This window comes from Lithobates pipiens, unplaced genomic scaffold, assembly GCF_037356315.1.
Source record: "Lithobates pipiens isolate NorthernLeopardFrog02 unplaced genomic scaffold, aLitPip1_a1.2 Scaffold_18, whole genome shotgun sequence".
Classification (NCBI taxonomy): Eukaryota; Metazoa; Chordata; class Amphibia; order Anura; family Ranidae; genus Lithobates; species Lithobates pipiens.
The window spans coordinates 336,887,780-336,908,973 of NW_027507758.1; the positions used below are offsets into that span (position 1 = coordinate 336,887,780).

The 21,194-nt window shown below is 38.4% G+C and overlaps 1 protein-coding gene across 7 annotated transcripts in view; it reads right to left on the reverse strand.

The window, feature by feature from the left end:
* Window positions 1-21,194, reverse strand: part of MYO6 (myosin VI) — a 416,768-nt gene that overhangs the window by 138,590 nt on the left and 256,984 nt on the right. For all 7 annotated transcript variants that reach the window (XM_077487353.1, XM_077487359.1, XM_077487358.1 and 4 more), the window contains 4 exons: window positions 14,312-14,384; window positions 13,856-13,983; window positions 11,191-11,286; window positions 2,264-2,434 (listed from right to left, as the gene is read on the reverse strand). In XM_077487353.1, the coding sequence (XP_077343479.1) occupies window positions 2,264-2,434; window positions 11,191-11,286; window positions 13,856-13,983; window positions 14,312-14,384 (468 nt within the window). The remainder of the gene's footprint in view (window positions 1-2,263; window positions 2,435-11,190; window positions 11,287-13,855; window positions 13,984-14,311; window positions 14,385-21,194) is intronic.

Here is a 21,194-nt window from a genome sequence, read left to right on the forward strand (position 1 = left end):
CACTGTCAGAGAGGAGCGGCTCCAGGACTGCACCAGACCGGCCCACTGAGCCATCGGCCCACCGGGAATCTCCCGGTAGTCCCGATGGCCAGTACATGCCTGACTGTGTATAAAATCTACATAAAAGCAGAATGCAATGAATTTCAAATATCATAAACCCAGACTTTAATCACAATAGAAAATAGATAACATATCAAATGTTTAATCTGAACAAATGTACCATTTTAAGAAATTAAAATAAGGTAATTTTGAAATTGATGGCAGCAACGTGTTTCAAAAAAGTTGGGACAGGGCAAAGTAAAGCTGTCAAAATGTATGTAGATTTTACACCATAAGCCAATTGGTGTTATATGTATACTGAAATTCCAGCTATACAGCAAACCAAATACAAAGAGGGAAACAAAAATATGTTACATGAGCTCCAATCATTCTTGTATATCTTATCAGCAGCCCCTGCACAATCCTCTACTCACAGTATATGTCCATAGGGACAAATGCAAAACATATACACTAATCAGCCATATTATGACCACTGACAGGGAAAGTGAACAACATTGATCTCATTAAAATAGCATCTGAAAGTGGGTGGGATATATTAGGCACCATGTAAACATGTTTTACCTGAAGTTATTGTGTTGAAAGCAGAAAGACTGGACAAGCGTAAGCATTTGAGCGACTCTGACTAGGGCCAAATTGTCATGGATAGACCTCTATGGGTCAGATCATCTTCAAAACTGTAGCATAGAACATAAACATAGAACAGGAACATAGGATGTTCCTGGCCTGCAGTAGTCAGGACCTATCAAAAGTGGTCCAAGAAAGTGAAACCAGCGGCAGGGTTATGGGCAGCCAAGGCTCACTGAAGCATATGGGGGGGTTGCAAAGGCTGGCCTGTGTAGTCCCACCCAACACAAGAGCTACTTTAGCTTGAAATTGCTTAAATAGTTCATGTTTGTTTTCAATAAAAAAACATGTCAGAACACACAGTGCATCACAGTTTGTTGTATATGGGGCTGTGTAGCCACAGACTGCTCAGGGTGCTCATGCTGACTCATTTCCCATAGCCAAAAGCACTTACGATGGGCACATGAGCACCAGAACTAGACTACAGGAGCTATAGAAGAAGGTGACCTGGTCTGATGAATTTAACAATGGTTTGAGGAACACAACGAGTTTGAGGTGTTGACTAATTTTCTTCAGCAATTTAGCACAAATGGGCCTTTACAGGGTGCTTTCCTCCTCCTTTTCTAATGGGAAAGACACTTTTGTCCTTAGAGATACCTTGTAAACAGCGTGACCTTTTTGCTATTTTTTACATGGTTAGTGAATTAAAGTTCATGTAATACCTTTGGATCCAAGTCTCTAGTACACTATTTCCTTAACAGTTTACAAATAAAGCAAATCCGACACAGTATATGTATGCCCTTGTTTGTTCCAATAACTAAAGTAAGAAAAGGAAAACAAAAAAAACTAAGAAAAAAAAAAAAGTTGAAATAAAGTTCTCTATGTTTTATCCATTTAAAAACATTGCAATTACTGGAAAATACCTACTGATCCCCTAATGCCTAATTTCGTAATTAAGCTCATAACACAATGGGGATTATTTACTAATCAACTTTGCACTGCAAGTGCAGTCGCTGTAGATCTGAGGGGATGCTCTGAAATTAGGGGAAGCTCTGCTGATTTTATCATCCAATGATTTGCAAGCAAAAATTATGTTTTTTTTATTTTCCTCACATGTCCCCCTCAGATCTACAGCGACTGCACTTCCAAGTGCACTTGTAGTGCAAAATGGATTTCTCTTTAATAAATAACCCTCAATGACTCTCTTCTGCACTGAAATCCCAAGCAGTATTCCCAGCCTTACCCAATTCTCCCATGTTGGACTCTAGAACACCTCTACCTCTGTCCACCTCCAAAACATAAGGGAGAGGTGTTCTGTAGTCCAAGAGGCTTACTCAGGCAAGGCTAACACCACTCCTTTGGATTTCAGTGAGTGTAGCAGAGTTGTTGACTCAAAAATGAAGTTAGCAGATCAATAGGCATTTTTCTGTGTTTGTAGAGTTTTTAAAGAAATAAAACATGGGGAAATGTTAATATATTGCAAACATGCAATGAAAGTGAGTGTGTGTATGCCCAAACAAAAAATGGAACAGTGTCAAGGCCCATATAACAGAACTGGCAGATTACTAAAAAAAAAAAAAAAATAAAAAAAAATAACAGCTACAAAAACAAAAAAGATGCCAATGGAGATTTTCCTTACCTTGAACTTGTTCCCCACACTAATGAAGCTGAGTTTCCCAGTCTTCTGCTTGGAGTCCTTGTTATTATTGGCCGATTCAAACAAATCCCGTACAAATTTATCTTTGGACTCACAGATGAGGCACTCAAGTGACATATGCAGAGCATCGTTATTCTTTTCCACAAATTTTGTCTAGTGTGAAATTAACATACAGTTAGTAAATGGAAGAAAGAAAAAAAAAATGTAACCGCACAGTTCCATATAAACTTCTTGACAATGACAGACATATATACTTATATATACTTTACCGAGACAAAATATTACACTTGCCAGTTCCTTTTTTTAGTGTCATGTTATTTTTTTTATTTGAATGTTGAATGTTATTGAAATATTGGGTCATTTGCATGGAGAGAAAAAAAAATGGAGGCGAAGTTATCAAGCAACATATGGACAGAATATGGACAGACGATGTATATCCAAAAATATATCCAAAAATGAGACGGCTCTTCTGCTTCAAAGGGACTCAAGATCTTTTTGTGTGTTTTTGGGTCCCTACTCCTGCAATTCTAGAAAGCCAACTGCAATGGTTTCATAATCTTATGTTATATTAGTAATGGTTGTTAAATTAAAGCTGAACTGCTTGCTTTTAAATGCAAGCAGGGTAAAATCCTAAATTTGATCTGGAACCAGCGTTTACAGTCCCTCTATAGTACAGCTCAGACTGTTGGAAGGAGAAGCAGCAGAAGGAGCAAATCAGGTGTACTGTAGTGCTCATGTGTTAACATTGGACATACTAATAGGAGGAGAGTGAAGGAGGGATGAGCTCAACAATGTGTTGCTTCTTCCTTCACTGTCCAATCATAGGCTTAGGTAGGGACATGACTTGTAAGACCCCATACACACTGTTAGATTTTCTGCAGATTTTCACCTTCAGATTTATCAAAACCATATAATATGAGGGCAAAACCTGAGAGTTTCAATTTGTATGAAATCAGGTAGGCCCTTGCACTACATGGTTTTGGTAAATCTGAAGACAAAAATCTGCAGAAAATCAAATAGTATGTACGGGGTCTAAGGCTGGCCATACATGGTCAAATTTCGAAAGAATTTTCTTTTGAAAATCAAAAAATGTGTGCGTTTTGTGATCCAATGGTGCCACCATTGATTTTGAAATTCAACCAACCAAGCCTTCAATTTGACCTGTTGCTACAGAAAATTATTTTCATAGCTGGAAATCTTTTCTTTCCAGGAATTTTCTTTTCTTGTACATTTCTTTTTCGATTACATTTCTTGCCTGATTCTCCCATCATTGATGAGAAAATAGTTCATTTTTAAAAAAATGTCAAACATGTGCGATTACTCAAATTCAATGAAATGTAGTCCCTTGCACTACTAAGTGAACAATATCTAACTAACTAAATAAGGTGAAAATGCTGCTAGATCTGTAGTGGGGTTGGGTACATTGCGGTAGGTTTCCAGTTGATGACTGTACCGGAAGATGTTTTCAGGGTGCTAATAATATCCAACCAGCTTCTAGTCTCGCTGGACTTGAGGGTCCACTGCTCCTTCAGACCCTACAGCAACTGGGTGCCACTCCTGTTCAGACCATTAGAGGAAAGATCCAACTACACTACAGGATAGTTTCAAGGCTTTTTAAACTCCTAATGGAGGTAAACGCTCTGTGAGCATTCAGCTTTTGCAAAGATTTATATATATATTGAGAAGAACCTGTTATCACTTTTCAGAAGAACCACTTTACCTTCACTTGTTTTGACATTTTGTTTGCATTTCACTTTATTGGACTATATTTTTGTGTTTACTGGAATTTTAGACTGTCACATCCCTCTTTACTCAAATTTGATGGCCGCACGAAAATTGGCTGTTGCTGCAGCCCACTAATGGTGTGAAATACGAATGAAAATTCTTACATACTTTTTTCAAAAGAAAATTCTTTTGAAATGCGATCCATGTATGGCCTGCCTAAGTGTTACTTTACTGCAGCAGAGAGAAAAAAAAGTCTTCAACCTTGTCAAACAAGGCTGTGGCAAAGCAAACAAAATCTCAGTTCTGGATATACAGAAATACATATCCTCAGGCAGGTAAAGCAATCCTATATACGTATTTTACTTGTGTATGTATATAGTGGTTTGCCTGGGGTTCAGCTTTAAAGTAAAACTAAAGACAAAACGTTATTTTAGCTTTGGACAGAGTGGGGAGGGACTAAAACATTTACTAGGTTTTTATTGCTGTCTGTGCTCCTCATTAGGGAGATCCACCCTCTTTATTTGTCCTTTTTACCATTATCATTGAAAGTGAAAGTAAAGAAAAACCCAAATGTTGGGTTGTCCCCAGAAAACTAATAGAGAGGAAGTCTTTAAATGGGGACACTAGTTCCAGTGGCCTATGGGCCCCCAAGGAATTCCTTTAATTTGCAGGAATTTCCTCTTACTTCCTGTTTGGCTATGGGACAGGAAGTGAGGGAAAACGGGACACAGATGGCAAAAAAAAATCTGACAGGTTATAACCCTCCCTTTTATCCAAAAATGAAAAAAAAAAAGTTTTGCCTATAGTTCTTTAAAATAAATGCTTACCGATAAAATGGTCAGGGACATGTTTTACACTTTTAATGTTGCTACAGGGCAGTAAGATTTATTCATCTCAAAAATCTCTCTCATCTGTTAAAATGTATCTGTTTTGCATCGCCTAGCTGTAAAACAAGCTCATAAATGATTTTGATGCAAAATGTTGTAGCACAATGGCATCATGACATAAAAGATGAAACTACTGATGAAAACTTTTGGCTGGACATTCTGAAATGTATAACGGACTGATGAATTGCAGTATTCTTGATTTCTCAATTGTCACACAGAAACAAAAGGTTGAGAAAAACACTGACGGCAGCACTGTGAGTAAAAAAGTACTAAGTCGTGTTTTATTACTGGAATCATAAACGTAAAGAGGACATAGTCATATAACGTGTAACCTAAACGACTTTCTGCTGAATGTTCTGAACATAAAATGCCTTTGGTGTTGTAGAGTATATCGGAGCACAAAAAAGTGATGATGTAAAAAAATGTATTAACCCATAAACAACTCAACAGATCTCAGCCAATGCATTTAGAACAACGAAAGCTAAATGGTGGTTGACTGCTATGGGTTACAACACGTTGAACATACATATTTGACTATATATACTGATTTATGGTGCTGTCCTATCAGTTTTTCTCAGTCAAGTAAAGACAGCTTATTAGGGTTGCCATAAATAGCCAGAATGTTTCTTCTGATTGAGCGGCCCAATGAAATAGTTAGGTGTGGATCGGATCATTTAGGGTTAGCATAGGTGGGCACAGACAATACGTCTTTGATCAGGAATCAGATAAGTTGCATGATTAACAGCTGTGGAACCTAGTAGTACAGCAATTGGGTGGATGAATCTATGGACATATTTCAGATATTTCAAGAAATGTGGACTGTGGCTAACTATAGGTGGCAGAGTTTTCTCCAGGTGTTTCAAAAATCTTTCACTATTAATAAAAAAAGAAAAAAAAAGTGATTAAGTGGTTAGTAATGCTCCAAATTCAAACTGAGCTTTTTGGTGTGGGGGTATGTGTGTGACTCTTGTAAAGACATTAGACCACGTTTTTGTGTGAGGAACTAATGTAAACAGTAAAGCACAGCAAAGTAAAAAGCATAAACATAAAATTAATTTTTTTTAAAGAAGCAAAAATCTGAATGTCTACATAAAAATGTGACAGTGGCTGTTTTATATGCAATATTTTTCTTCTTGATGTAAAACACCAAACTGCACTATAGAGATCCAGAAATATAGTCCTTAGGTCTAAAATGTGCAGTTAACTCGCTGTTACTGAATATTGGTAAAACATGAAAGCATCATTAAGGTAGGAGGAAGTACAGATGAACAAATTGAGATACAATTATGTTCTGTGTTGTAATTTTCTCTGCAGAGTGTAAGTCCTTCAACCATGACAATATGTCTTCTGACAGCTGTACGTGCTCCTCTGCAGGACACAATGTTTCTGTCTGGATTCACTCTGGTCTGAGACGTGACATGCATGCCGTCTAACCTCCAACAACATGTACCACTGTACAGCAGGGCTCAAACCTAGAAATCACACTTTATTTTTGACAGTGAGCTTCATAAACTGTTTATAAAACCACTGTCTTCTCATGAGACAATGTAGCAGTATATTTAGTCTACAATTCCTAAAAGATGAAACTGAACTTTTTAGTCAGGCAGCAGAAATGAAAAGAGGAAAGTAACGAAGCTAAAAGTTTATATTGTTTTAGCACAGAATCCTAATGGTAGTCATACATGCTTCAATAAACAATTGATTTATATTCTGGTCAATCTCTTCCGTTAGGAATATTCAATCTATAATCAACCCAATCGCCTGATGTTCCACACGAAAGGAAGTGGACTTTAATCAACGGTTAAAATACAAATCACAAGTTATCAGGTGCTCCTCTGTTTCCACCATGTAGTCTCAAACTGATTGATCAAAATATGATTAAAGAACAAAAGTATCTCCACTGCAACAATATGCAACGATTGAAAGTATTCCTCCCTTGTCAATCAGTTAGGTTGAATCTTTTCAAAACTGAGTTTAAATCAATCATACAAAGAAGTTATAGCTTCAAGATTTTTTGCAGATTTGATATTCTGATCAAATCACAGATCGGATGGTAAAAAAAAAAAAATCCACGTATGTATGGCCACCATGCAAAAAAAAGGACATAAAGTACTGTGCAAAAGTCTTGGGCAGGTGTGAAAAACTGCTGTAAATTAGGAATGCTTTCAGAAATAGAAGAGATAATAGTTTATTTTTTATCAATTAACAAAATGGAAAAGCAAACAAACATAAGAGAAATTCAAATCACATCAATATTTTCTGTGACCACCCTTTGTCCTCAAATCAGCACAAATTCTTCTAGGTACATTTGCACACAATTTTTTAACAAACTCGGCAGGTAAGTTGTTCCAAACATCTTGGAGAACTAACCACAGATCTTTTTTGGATGTAGGCTGCCTCAGATCCTTCTATATCTTCATGTAATCCCAGACAGATTTGATGATGTTTAGATCAGGGCTCTATGAGGGCCAAACCATCACTTCCAGGTCTCCTCTTTCTTTACACTGAAGATAGTTCTTAACAACATTGGCTGTATATTTGGGGTTGTTGTCTTGTTGCTTGGGGTTGTTGGGCAGTGACTCTTAATGAGCCTCCATAATCGCACCCTGACTCGGCGGTTACCATGGTCACTACTGAGTACAGGCACGCTCGTGCATGTGCGGCCTTCAGCAGCATGTCGCATGGTGACGTCACAGCCGTGTGCCTTCTGGCATGTGGTTTGTGATGGATGCATGGCAGGAGTACTTAGCTGTGCATCCTCCCAGTGCTAGTGAGCAGTTCTCCATGGTGGCAGGCACATGTGCAGTCAGATGTGGTGCGGTAAGCAGCTCATAACATGCATTACTAAGGGCAAACTGGGTCCCTTGAGAGCAGCACGTTTACTTAAATTGATTTATCTTTGGTGAATTGTAGAAGAATTGCACTTCCTAAAAAGTCCACGGGATATTTGTTGGATGAAATGCTGGGATAGTGTTTTTTACTCCACACTGAATATTAATTCTTATGAACCCATTGGTTGGTGTTCGCATCAATATAGTTACAGTACTCACAAAAGTGAGTACACCCCTCACATTTTTGTAAATATTTTATTATACCTTTTCATGTGACAACACTGAAGAAATTACACTTTTCTACAATGTAAAGTAGTGAGTGTACAGCTTGTATAACAGTGTAAATTTGCTGTCCACTCAAAATAACAACACACAGCCATTAATGTCTAAACCACTGGCAACAAAAGGGAGTACACCCCTAAGTGAAAATGTCTAAACTGGGCCCAATTAGCCATTTTGCCTCCCCGGTGTCATGTGACTCATTACTGTTACAAGGTCTGAGGTGTGAATGGGGAGCAGGTGGGCTAAATTTGGTGTTATCGCTCTCAATCTCTTATACTGGTCACTGGAAGTGCAACATGGCACCTCATGGCAAAGAACTCTCTGAGGATCTGAAAAAAGTAATTGTTGCTCTCCATAAAGATGGCCTAGGTTATAAGAAGATTGCCAAGACCTTGAAACTGAGCTGCAGCACGCTGGCCAAGACCATACAGCAGTTTAACAGGACAGGTTCACTCAGAACAGGCCACGCCATGGTCAACCAAATAAGTTGAGTGCACGTGCTCAGCGTCATATCCAGAGGTTGTCTTTGGGAAATAGATGTATGAGTGCTGTCAGCATTGCTGCAAAGGTTGAAGGGGTGGGGGGGTCAGCGTGTCAGTGCTCAGACCATAAGCTGCACACTGCAACAAACTGGTTTGCATGGCTGTCTGCTCAGAAAGAAGCCTCTTATAAAGATGATGCTCAAGAAAGCCCGCAAACGGTTTGCTGAAGACAAGCAGACTAAGGACATGGATTACTGGAACCATGTCATGTGGTCTGATTAAACCAAGATAAACTTATTTGGATTAGATGGTGTCAAGCGTGTGTGGCGGCAATCCGGTGGGGAGTACAAAGACAAGTGTGTCTTGCCTACAGTCAAGCATGGTGGTGGGAGTGTCATGATCTGGAGCTGCATGAGTGCTGCCGGCACTGGCGAACTACTGTTCATTGAGAGAACCATGAATTCCAACATGTACTGTGACATCCTGAAGCAGTGCATGATCCCCTCCCTTTGGAGACTGGGCCGCAGGGCAGTATCCCAACATGATAACAACCCCAAACACACCTCCAAGACAACCACTGCCTTGCTGAAGAAGCTGAGGATAAAGGTGATGGACTGACCAAGCATGTCTCCAGACCTAAACCCTATTGCGCATCTGTGGGTCATACTCAAACAGAAGGTGGAGGAGCGCAAGGTCTCTAACATCCACCAGCTCCATGATGTCATCATTGAGAAGTGGAAGAGGACGCCAGTGGCAACCTCTGAAGATCTGGTGAAGTCCATGCCCAAGAGGGTTAAGGTAGTGCTGGAAAATAATGGCGGCCACACAAAATATTGACACTTTGGGCCCAATTTGGACATTTTCACTTAGGGGTGTACTCACTTTTGTTGCCATCGATTTAGACATTAATGGCCTTGTGTTGAATTATTTTGAAGGGAAAGCAAATTTACACTGTTATACAAGCTGTACACTCACTACTTTACATTGTAGCAAAGTGTAATTTCTTGAGTGTTGTCACATGAAAAATATATAACAACATATTTACAAAAATTTGAGGGGTATACTCATCTTTTGTGAGATACTGTACGTAAGTATTGGTTACTATCCTTATGTGACCTTACTCCTAATTGGTCTGCACATTATATGGCTTATACTTACATACGCATGTACTGTATTTATTTTATTTAAGGTACTTCTATAGCGCCGTCAATTTACACAGCACTTTACATATACATTGTACATTCATATTGGTCCCTACTCTGAAAGAGCTTACAATCAAAGGTCCCTAAATCACATTCATATACTAGGGCCATATTTAGACAGAAGCCAATTAACCTACTAGCATGTCTTTGGCGTGCGGGAGGAAACCAGAGGGCCTGGGGGAAACCCACTCAGGTACAGGGAGAACATACAAACTCCAGGCAGGTTGTGTCGTGGTTGAGATTCAAACCCAATCACAAGGTGCTAGGTGAGAGTGCTGCCCACTACACCACTGTGCCACCCATATTTATATGATAAATCTTTTCACCTAGGACAGCTGTCTTATTAGACTATCAGCGCTGTGGTTGCTTGGTTAGGACTGCTCCTATGCCCGCCCCAGATGTTTGGGCTGGATTGTTCATCTCTGGGCCACATTGGTAGGAATACATGATGCAATATGCATTCGAAATATTGAGAAACACATACATGTCACTAACAATGTTATTTTAGGTAACAAAAAAAATCTGTCATATGTCTGGGTCCTGAAGAAGCCAAGTTTGTGGCGAAACGTTGACCGTACAGACTGCACCAATTGATACCACTGTATGGACTGTATCGTTTTCAATTGTCTATATTGGTTTTATTGTATATTTTTGTATGCAAATAATTTTATCCTGTTTGGGGTGTTTTTTCTGCAATAATTTTAATTAAGTTGATAATAAAAAAATGGAATTATTTTATCTATTATGTCTCCTTTCTGTGGCCTTTATAGTCCATCATTGTAGGGTTCTGTGGTATTTACTCTGATAATTTCCTAAATTCACATATGTATCCTATTGGATGGGGCCCACGACTACACACTTATCTCGTATGAAGAGACAAAGAGATTTCAGGAAGCCTATATCAACAGAAGATCTGTTCTTAGTTCTCCAAAATGTTTGGAACAACCTACCTGCCAAGTTCCTTCAAAAACTGTGTGCAAATGTCCTTGGAAGAATTGTTTGGAAGCAAATGGTAACACCAAATATTGATATGATTTTCTGTTTATTTACTTTCCATTTGATAAAAATATACTATTAAAACTGCTATTTCTCAAAGCATTCTTAATTTACAGCAATTTTTCACACCCTGCTTAAAACTTTTGCACAGTACTGTATGTTTCATGTTACTATAGATGATACAGTAACAATGGTTAAATTATGAGTATTCAGTTGCACACTGGCTACTAGATTACCATGCCAAATAGTTTTCAATAGAATGGATAAACAGCTGTTTTTGAATGTGCTATACAAAATGTAATATGTTATATATCATTTCATGTAGACCTTGAATGTTAAGCCAGTGAATTTCAGAGTACGTTTCGTATTGTTTGTCATTTCAAAGACTGACAGGAATGTAAATGAAATCCCTGGTTTGTTGATGAAAACCCTCCAAGCCATATGTTTTTGAAGTGACAGACACACAATAGTAGCCATCAAGTATTAGACATAAATAAAGCTTACAGTTTCATAGCACACGGCTCCTGCAAAATGTCGGATGATAAAACCCTCATCGTCTCGCACATTTCGGTGAACAGTGAGCTTGGATTTTCTGGGGATCTGCAAGACAAGTAGAAGAAAATTTCCATGCACTTGCTTATTCCATAATGCACAAACCCTTTTTTATTACTATCCACTTAAGATTTGGATGTGACAAGGTCTCAATGCTTCAAGTTTTTGTAAAAAAGAAAATAAATAAAAAAATAACAAACAAAAAAAACAAACTGGAAGGCAGCATAATCTTTAGTATTTCTCACTGGCAAAACAACAGAATATTGCTTCCTATTTATCAGGCTAGGGACCGGGGTTCCTAATGTAGCTTTATGGTCAGTAGATAGAGAGCAGAGTGCGGTGTCATTTCTCTCTTCTTATATGCTTGAAGAATGCAACTTCTAAAAGGATTTCATTAGTAACAGAGCAGCGTCCTAAGCTGCAGTCATATAATCATACTTTATCAAGGATAAAATCATGTAATTTGTTTGGCAGCTCAGTATGCTCGCTTTCCAAGTTTAAGAACAACACAGAATATACTTCCATTTCTAGAAAAGCCTCGTGGCAGGTGTAGAAGAAAACTATATATAAAGCATCTTATTGAAAAATTAAACATTTAATGTTAAACTATGCAATTAAAGTGTAATGCCCTGTACACACGATAGGATTTTCCAATGGAAAATGTGTGTAGGCTCTATCACACATTTTCCATAGGAATTTCCATCACAAAAATTTGAGCTCTGGTTCTCAAATTTTCCGACAACAAAATCTGTTGTCGGAAATTCCGATCGCGTGTACACAATTCCGACGCACAAAGTGGCACGCATGCTCGGAGTCGAGCAGAAGAGCAGCACTGGCTATTGAACTTAATTTTCCCCGGCACATCGTACGTTTTGTACGTCACCGCGTTCCTGACGATCGGAAATTCCGACAACTTTGTGCGACCTTGTGTATGTAAGACAAATTTGAGCCAACATTCGTCGGAAAAAATCCAATGAATTTTGTTGTTGGAATGTCCGACCATGTGTACGTTGCATTAGTTTAGCTTTACAGAAAAATGTAAAGGTGAACCAACACTGGACATCCCTCCCCACCCTCCCGATCCCCACTGTACCTCCAGGGTTACTGAGCTGTCACTCAGACAGTAATTACCGTGGGGACTGGAGAAGGCAGGGGGGTTGAGACGTTTTCCAGAAAAGGTGAACTAATCCTAATGACCAAACACGAAGTTATTTTAGTTCACCTTTTAACAAAACCTTTATGTTTACAGCAACAGTTCACCTTTTGGTATAGCTTAAAGATGAGTCCCACCCAAAAGTGGATCTTCTGCTTATACGCTGCCTTCCGCCCTGTGGTGTCACATTTAGCACCTTTCAGGGGGGAGGGGAGAACAGGGACCTGTTTTTTGACAGGTCCTCTTCTCTACGTCTGGTATACGGGCAACGGCCTGATCTCCTGCAAGTTTGGCCCGCCTCTTTCTTCCCCCTGCTGCTGGGCCAATTAGAAAACGCAGCATGCTTCACGTATGAGCAGTAGGGAACCAGCAATGAAACCAAAAGTCTTCATTCAAATCTGAACAGATTTGTTTCTGTTTCTTGTTAGGCCTGTATATGTTGTAATACAATGATCACAATGTGTTGCATTATTTCAATACTCTGGATGCGCCAAAGATTGATTACTCTTTAGATCATTGGTAAAATGTAAAGGACTTTACACAGGGAACTGGCATTTACCTACATCAAGCAGAAATTTGATACTGTGTTTGTTGTACACTGAAAGATCTTGGTTCTGTAAAAAATGTTATGCTATTTCATGCATATACATGTGCATCCCATTTTGTAATGCCTTTTTTAAATAACCGAATAAAAAATGTATGCTTAAAAAAAAAAAAAAAAAAACACATTCACTTGAAAGAAATGTATATACTGTATGTATTGATTAAATAAAATCACAATGTTGTGGCAGGAGAGTGCCAGTTGAACTGTGGGACAAACAGAAAACACTGTTTAGCCTGATGTTATTTCAACTTGAACATTATAAAAGGGCTTTGTGTTCCCCTGCACCCAGCACAAGACCACACATGATCATCTAGTTTTCATGTGTTATATGTGTCATAGTGCACTGCATCAAATTAGGCAGCCCATTCAAAATGGATGGGCTGTAATGCCCCTTAATTCCCAGGAAGTTTTAATCCTGTTGTATTTATTTTTATTTTTTTATTAGTACAATGCACATTGAAGAAAGTGGGAGTAATATAAGCCCCATCAGTGTCAGTAACTCTCACTATTACTGTCAATAGACACAATAACACCACCCTCTGCATTGGTGTCTGGACCGTGGCTGCAATAACATCCCCCAGCATTGGTGTCACAGTGGCCAAAATAACCCCAAGCAAAGTGACCACAAAAATAACCCTCAGTAAAATTTTAAGAAGGAAAGTTCCAAAGATGTGAGGAGGGTTTAAAATGCCAGAAACAACCATCTGATATCTATTCATATTTTTAAACCTCAAAATCAGATTCAAACTCGTTATTGAACTGACTCAACATTTAACACCCAAAAATGCTTACTAGTAATGAAGAAGCAATGAAAACAATGCGATCAATACATAATACATAACTGCAAATGGGTGACTTACAGTAAGTCGGAAGTGGTCCTTGTGCTTTTGGTGAACAACAGTTGTGAAATGTTGATCACTAGACTGGGGCAACCTATTCTCCTCATCCAAGATATCAAGGATGCCAACTGGTTTAGATTCAATAAGATCTAGAGATGACAAAAAAAAGAAGTTAATATATTGCAGAAAATATTTCATCCAACACGGCAAGCTAGAGAAAACAAAACATAACAATCCAGTATGCGCTCCCATTGTTAAGGTTCTAACAATTCTTCCACTAGATAATTGTCTTTGAAAACAGAACTGCACATCTGTTTCAAGAACACAAAGAGGAAATTAAAACCAAGGCAGCATTTTAACTATTCAAGACAGTGAGTGCTAAACTTTTTAAATAGGTATACGCTTATTTCCATAATGCTTCACAGAGTCTCTGACATCCATAAAAGAAAGAAAAAGGAGAAAAACCATTGCACTAACCTATACAGTCCTGGTTATCCACATAGTGCACTTCATTGACACCAAGGCCTTCACGCTGGTACAATTCCTGTTCCTAAATAGACAAAGACACACAATGTTCTATTTAAAAAAACGTCTTGACACATGATTCACACAACTTTCACCCAGGATTCAAACTTTCTTACAATTTAAATTATTTAGAAAATGTGTCAATCTTGGGTAAAAATATAAATAGGTCCCATAATATGGGTCACAATATGGCAAAGGAAAAAGTCATGCATCCAAAAATCAAGTGACTAGGTAAGAAAAGCAAACTTACTTCATTGACCATACCTAATGTTTTATATAAAAACTTTTATCCTGAACTAGAGGAGAACATAGGCATTGGGACACTAAACCTATTGAAACAATGAAACCTCATCATTTATAGCCTACTGGTAAGATGGGGATCAGCAACCCCGTTATATGCGGCCATGTGAGAGATAGGGCAGGACCCTGCCATGCCAGCCACCAACTCCCAACTCATTTGCCTCTTCTCAGACCTCAGATCAGAGCAACAAATGAAGAACCAAAGGAAGTCCTAGGATCCTCTTGCCCCTTACCTGTCATATGACATAGTCAAGAGGGGACCTGGAGAAATATTCCTCACTCTACTGGGCACCACTGTGAAAGAAAGAGGGTGGCCAGTGTAAATTAGGATGGGCTTTCATTTGAAAAACTCTTCATGCCTATTAAAGTCAGCTATGACAGGGTTGCCACATCTCCTGGTTGTGAAAACAAGGAGAGCACAGGGTGCTGTGAGTGTAAGCATGGATGGGTTAAGGGAAAGGCCTGTGACCTGTGCAAGTTGCCAGCTTCTGATCCTAGCCATGGACTTGTGCTGTGGAACTTTGCATTACCTAAAACTGACCCATCTATTCTGTGTTGCATACTTCTGCATTACTCCCAACTCCTGAACTCAACATTAACCAATACTGCCCTATGAACTCTGCCTTACCCAATACTGCCCTATGAACTCTGCCTTACCCAATACTGCCCTATGAACTCTGTATTACCCAATACTGCCCTATGAACTCTGCATTACCCAATACTGCCCTATGAACTCTGCATTACCCAATACTGCCCTATGAACTCTGCATTACCCAATACTGCCCTATGAACTCTGCATTACCCAATACTGCCCTATGAACTCTGCATTACCCAATACTGCCCTATGAACTGTGCATTAACTATTACTGCCCCATGGACTCTTCATTACTTATTCCTGACCCCTAAATGCTGCGTTATTTACTCCTGGCCCCTAAACGCTGCATTACTTACTCCTGGCCCCTAAACGCTGCATTACTTACTCCTGGCCCCTAAACGCTGCATTACTTACTCCTGGCCCCTAAACGCTGCGTTACTTACTCCTGGCCCTTAAACACTGCGTTACTTATGCCTGGCCCCTAAACATTGCGTTACTCCTGACCCCTAAACGCTGCGTTACTTACTCCTGACCTCTGAACTCTGCATTACTATTGGCCTCTGAACTCTGTTTTCAGACAACAAAAAAAAAAAAAGTTTGAAAGCAAATCAAAAATGCAGTTTTATTCTGTCCAGTTAGTACATAAAGAAAAGCAACATTCATTGGTGTGCCCCTCATGGGTCCAGGACAGTTGCCTCCTCTTTGCTGTTTGCAGTTACACTCCACGCTTGTTATATACAAGAGCAAAACATAAGCTTCTCCGGACCTCCTTAAAGATTTCTTAGTTTTAATGGCTGGTAATCACCATTTTAAAATGGTTTATATTCTGCAATAACCTCTGATCATGTAAGAAGACAAAGAAAATCTAATTTAAACAGTTTTCCCCCTTTTTTTATTACTACTATATTAGTATGAATAAAACCCTACACTGAACATAAATTCTCTCTTATAACAGCTATTAATAAAGAAACAAAGTGCAAAATGCAGTACAATAGAATCCAATGAGATTTCTTCCAATGATCCGACTACAGGAAACAAAACTACATCTCACTATATTTTTGCTTGCTTAATAAGTACCCTTGAAGAATATAGCTGGACCTCTAAATTAAAATAATGTTGGTGTGCTATTTTCTGAGACTGGATATACAATTCTGGGAAAAAAAACGTTCCATTAATTTTTAGTATCTATCACTACCATGGACATGAGTATAAAGTGAATGTAGTATTTTTCATTCCAACTAGCAGAGTTGTAGTTGAACAGATAAAAAAAAAAAAAAAAAAACACTGAAGATTTAACTAATCTGTGGATGGATAAGGTTGTGATAAAATACTAATAATAAAGGATAAGATAAAGCCCCATTTATCCTTGTTCAAATGAAATTCATACTCACAGCTGAGAATCGTTAATGCTTTTTTAATAATCTTTAATACAAAAATCGCCCTGTTGGGCAAAGCTACAACTTACTAAATGTCCTATAGCATATGAATTTAATAAAAAAGAATAAGTGCCAATACAAGCTCAAAATGAATTGACCTTGATTATAAGGTAATTTCAATGGATTATATGGATTTTGGGAAAACAAATGTTAGGAAAAAAACAAGCTATTTACATATTGTAAAAATTTCCTCAAAATTTACCAAGACACAGAAAACCAGGATCTGAATAGTTTTGATATGTTATTATACATCTGTACAACACTCATGTCCCCATGGTTGCTTGATATGCATGCCTCAATTTACTGGTCACCATAATATCACAAAAAGATATAGGAATTACAAAAAACAGTGCTATGTGCTGGACATCAGAAGAAAAAAAAAACATTTTGGAAAATTGTATCATCCTTCTTCTAAAACTATTTTTAAGACTTGCATGTCTGAGGTCACAAAGAAATACAGTAGATTAAAATAATATGATCAAGCATACACAGTAAATCAAGCTCTGATCCTTTAGGGCCCTTTTACATGGGACGGAAATGATACCAATCAGCACGGTATCCACTCACAGATACCCTGCTGATCAGAGTAGAGTAGGTGGCCGACAGGTCAGTCTGCACTCAGTTTATGCAGAGTGAACACAGAGAGTGTGCTCTATGCTCACATGAACGTGGATCACTCAGTTATCCGTCAGTCACCGCTCTCCTCCTCCAGTGGAGCACTGGGAAGGAGAAAGGACGAGCATGTTGGCTTCGGCTCCCAGCCACATGCTAAGAGTCGGAGCCAGCTGTCATTTCGGCAGGTGGGTGGATCCGGACAATATGGTAGGGAGCCTTCCAGAGCCGAAAGCAGCTCTGTGATGTCAACTGATAGTAATATTAGCTGATTTTGGATCACAGGAGAGCAAAACTAAGTTCACTCCTGTGTTTCAGAAGAGAAGTAAGGCCAAAAAAGCTTTGGCCATACTTCTATTAACTCAATTGCCCTCTTATTGGAGAGCACAGGTTTACCCACAAAAAACCCACTGAAGCATAGGAAGGGAAAAATGTTTTAACCACTAAGCCATTGTTAATAAGTTAATATGTGGGTGGCATTTGTGAGCAGTTTACTATTAAAGGATAATGCCCAACCAATACCCAAATGTAACCCCTAATCTTCTGCTGCAAAACATGTCCCAGCATTTTTTTCCCCTTCTTTGTAATGAGAAACAGCTTTGACGTCACCTGGCCTGTAATCTTTTTACAAGGGCAGTTGCTGGGAGCTCCTATTGACATAAGCATGCCCCCCAGAACTTAATTTCTCTGCCCAGATCAGTTTATAGGACAGAGAAATCTGTCAGAAATATTCACCACAAAAAGGCACTTACCTATTGTAAACAAGGAACTATTGTAAAAAGGAAAATTAACAAGGAGGATTTAATACAAATATTGATTTTAAAACTCCTAAAACCGATCTTTACATGCACAAAACATATGTGCATTGTCATATGCCTAACTAAAAGGAATGACTGTCTTTTTTTTTTTTTGAGTTTTAATTGTGTACAGCAGTACATTTATAACATTTCAATACAGATGTGAGATTTGAAATAATATCTTAGCTATGGGCTCCTAAAATGTAGCCGTTATATATTGCCATTTCATTAATTCTAAGCTTTATCCCTGGCCCTGAGCTCAATGGACACAGAACACATTGTTCAGTTTCTAGAGAATAAGTGATTTCTCTCTAACTGCATTTGTGTCTGCAGTCAGCTCCAAGGCAATGTGTAATGTCCAATCACTTTTCAATAGCCGTGTCTGAACACAATTCAAAAGTTTAAAAAAATAGTTTACTATAAAGGCCAATGAATATTATTACAAAGAACTCAGATCCAACACAAGCTTTAAAGCCGGACTAAAGTCCTGTACTTCCATTGCTGACATCTCACAGATGCAAGGAATGGGTTTGTAATGTACCAATGTTAGTTGATGTGAAAGGCAAAATCTTTAGATGCCAATTCTAGATTGTCAATCAGATATACAATATGCTTTCTGTCCATGTGGCTGCAAAGAGGAACAGGCTTCTTTCACTGCCTTAAGAAGAGAAGGCCGTCCCCTTGTTGAGAAGAGGACTTGCTTGTGGGCTTGGAAGATTTAGGAGTCCAAGGCTTGCAATAGAAGAGACCTGGACTCAGAGGACTGGAAAAAAATGAAAGGAAACTCTGCTTGGTGTCAGAGGCAGGTGGTTTTCTAGGTTGAGGCTTAATCTTCTTTTGCTGGGGCAAAAAAAAAGTGATCTTGCCTCCAGTGACCTCTTTGAGAAGTTGTTCAAGGTTACACCAAAGAGGGATTCACCTTCAAAGCTATAAGCAAAAAGCTTTTTTTTTTTTGCACTGATGTTTTACAGACCAACAATTTTCCAAAGCGTACTTTGCATGAAGATTAGGCATAGGATATCCATAAGCCCATAAACAACGTATTGCAGGGTAAGAGGTATGAGTTCCAATTGTTGAAGAAATGAATGATTAGTTAGGACTCATCCAGGAGCTTTAGACATATGCAAGGACCATACCACCAAATTTTGGCATATGGACATGACAGGTTGCAGGGCACAGCCTGATAGGAAATTGATTGGAAAGGCTTTAAAAACTGGGATGCCTCAACAGGAAAGGTCAGTGTTTTTTTTATTTTTTTAAGATCATTTTTTGGGGGAATTTTTACTTTCAATAGAAAAACGGAACAAACAATTAGGTGGCCACAAAACATATGTCGCCATGGCTGTTCAGTGCGATCTGGCGGGGAGCGTCCCTCCATCAGAACACAATAGCACAGCAGGGGAGATTGCAGGATTAACACAAGCCTGCTGAGTTAAAAGAAAAAAAAAAAAAAAAACTATAGTGTGTACCAGATTTAAGTCTATGAAGCAATGAGGGGCAAAGTAGAGACCCTCGAGTACTGCTGGGGATTACAGGAAGCTATTAAAAAGATTCAGGTATACTAGCGGTACTTAAAATACTTTTCACTTTTTTAAATAAATACATAACTTAATCAAATCATTATTTAAATAGTTGTCTTGAATATCAAGTGAATAGTAGTTGGATATTCTGCCATTACTCTGAATACAAAGCTTTGCCAAGCTTCACTAACCAATATAAGCGAAGGAAACTTCTTGATCAGGTTGATTAAACATAGCTGAAATGAGTGACTGAAATATACAAGCGATAACTACATCCATAGTTAATTTATCTCTCAGTAAATGAAACAGCAGACATGAAATCACAAGGGAAAAGTCAAAAGTGATTCATTTAGCTTTGGCGTGAACTTCATATCACGTCCCAGGAACCAGTATTCATCTCTATCAGCACTGTCTAACTGAATGCATTCATGTGATTTTAGGCAGATGCTTATTTGATATATCTGTTAAAACAACAGTATTTGTCAGTATCAAAAGCTCACTGGCAAATGTCAGCTGTGAGGAGACTGACAAGGTAAAAGATGACAAGGGAGGTTAGAAAAGAGTATCACACATGACAAAAGTCTCATCCCAGTGTATGTCATGGCTCAAATGACTTTCTTTAAAAAAAGAAAATAAAAAAAAGAATTGAAGGGACAGATTAGCATGACAAGATTCTTCAGCCTGTAACAGCTTTGAGGTTCCATGTCAGCACTGTCTCACTCAAACTTCTAGAACATTGTAAATTCAGCTGAATATTAATAGGTGTCTAGTCACTTTAGATGAAAATCATCTTTAAGTATTATGGAATACAAATTATAAAATAAAATTTATCCATTTCTCACTGCATTTTATGAAATGACTTTTGTTCAGAACATCCTATTTTGTATGCATTTGCCAAGTATTATATTTGAAAAGGCAATATGTAAAGAAATGTGATTGCAGTGAAATGATGGAGCGTAAACTAAGAAAAAGAAGACAACTAAGACTGGGAGAAGAAAAAAATTGTAGAAAATAAGGACTTTAGAGAAAAGGATTGTTTTTTGGTAGAACTAGTTGGACGTGTGTCTTTTTTCAACCTTTGTGTTTGCACAAAAAGACAGTCAAACATTCTGCGTTGACATGCAGGCTCCACCAATAAACCAAGTTACAAGTGCCCAGTATAGCATATAACACTTCAAAATATAAGCATAATATGGCTTTTAAATCAGATACATGAATACATAATTGTACATATTTAGTGGGTTTTAGATGTTCAGCACTTTGTCCTTGGCATTCGCACAGCTTGAAATAGGAAAGCCTGTCAACACCTTGACAAGTTGCGTAAGGCTTTCCACTGATATGAATGTAGCATAAGTTGAGCCCATGCTAGGAAGAGTTAGGGCAAGAGTAGCAGGCTTGTGTTGTTTTAAATGGGTTTTACATTCCTATACAAGTCTATGGAAGTGCAAAACGCGAGTGAAGCAAGTCAAATGCACCTATGAATTAATTATGAATGATTTCAGAAGCTTCTCAAACTGAAGACATTGATGCAAGCCCAAAGCCCATTAACACAGGCCCGCACTGGGGTTGATTTAC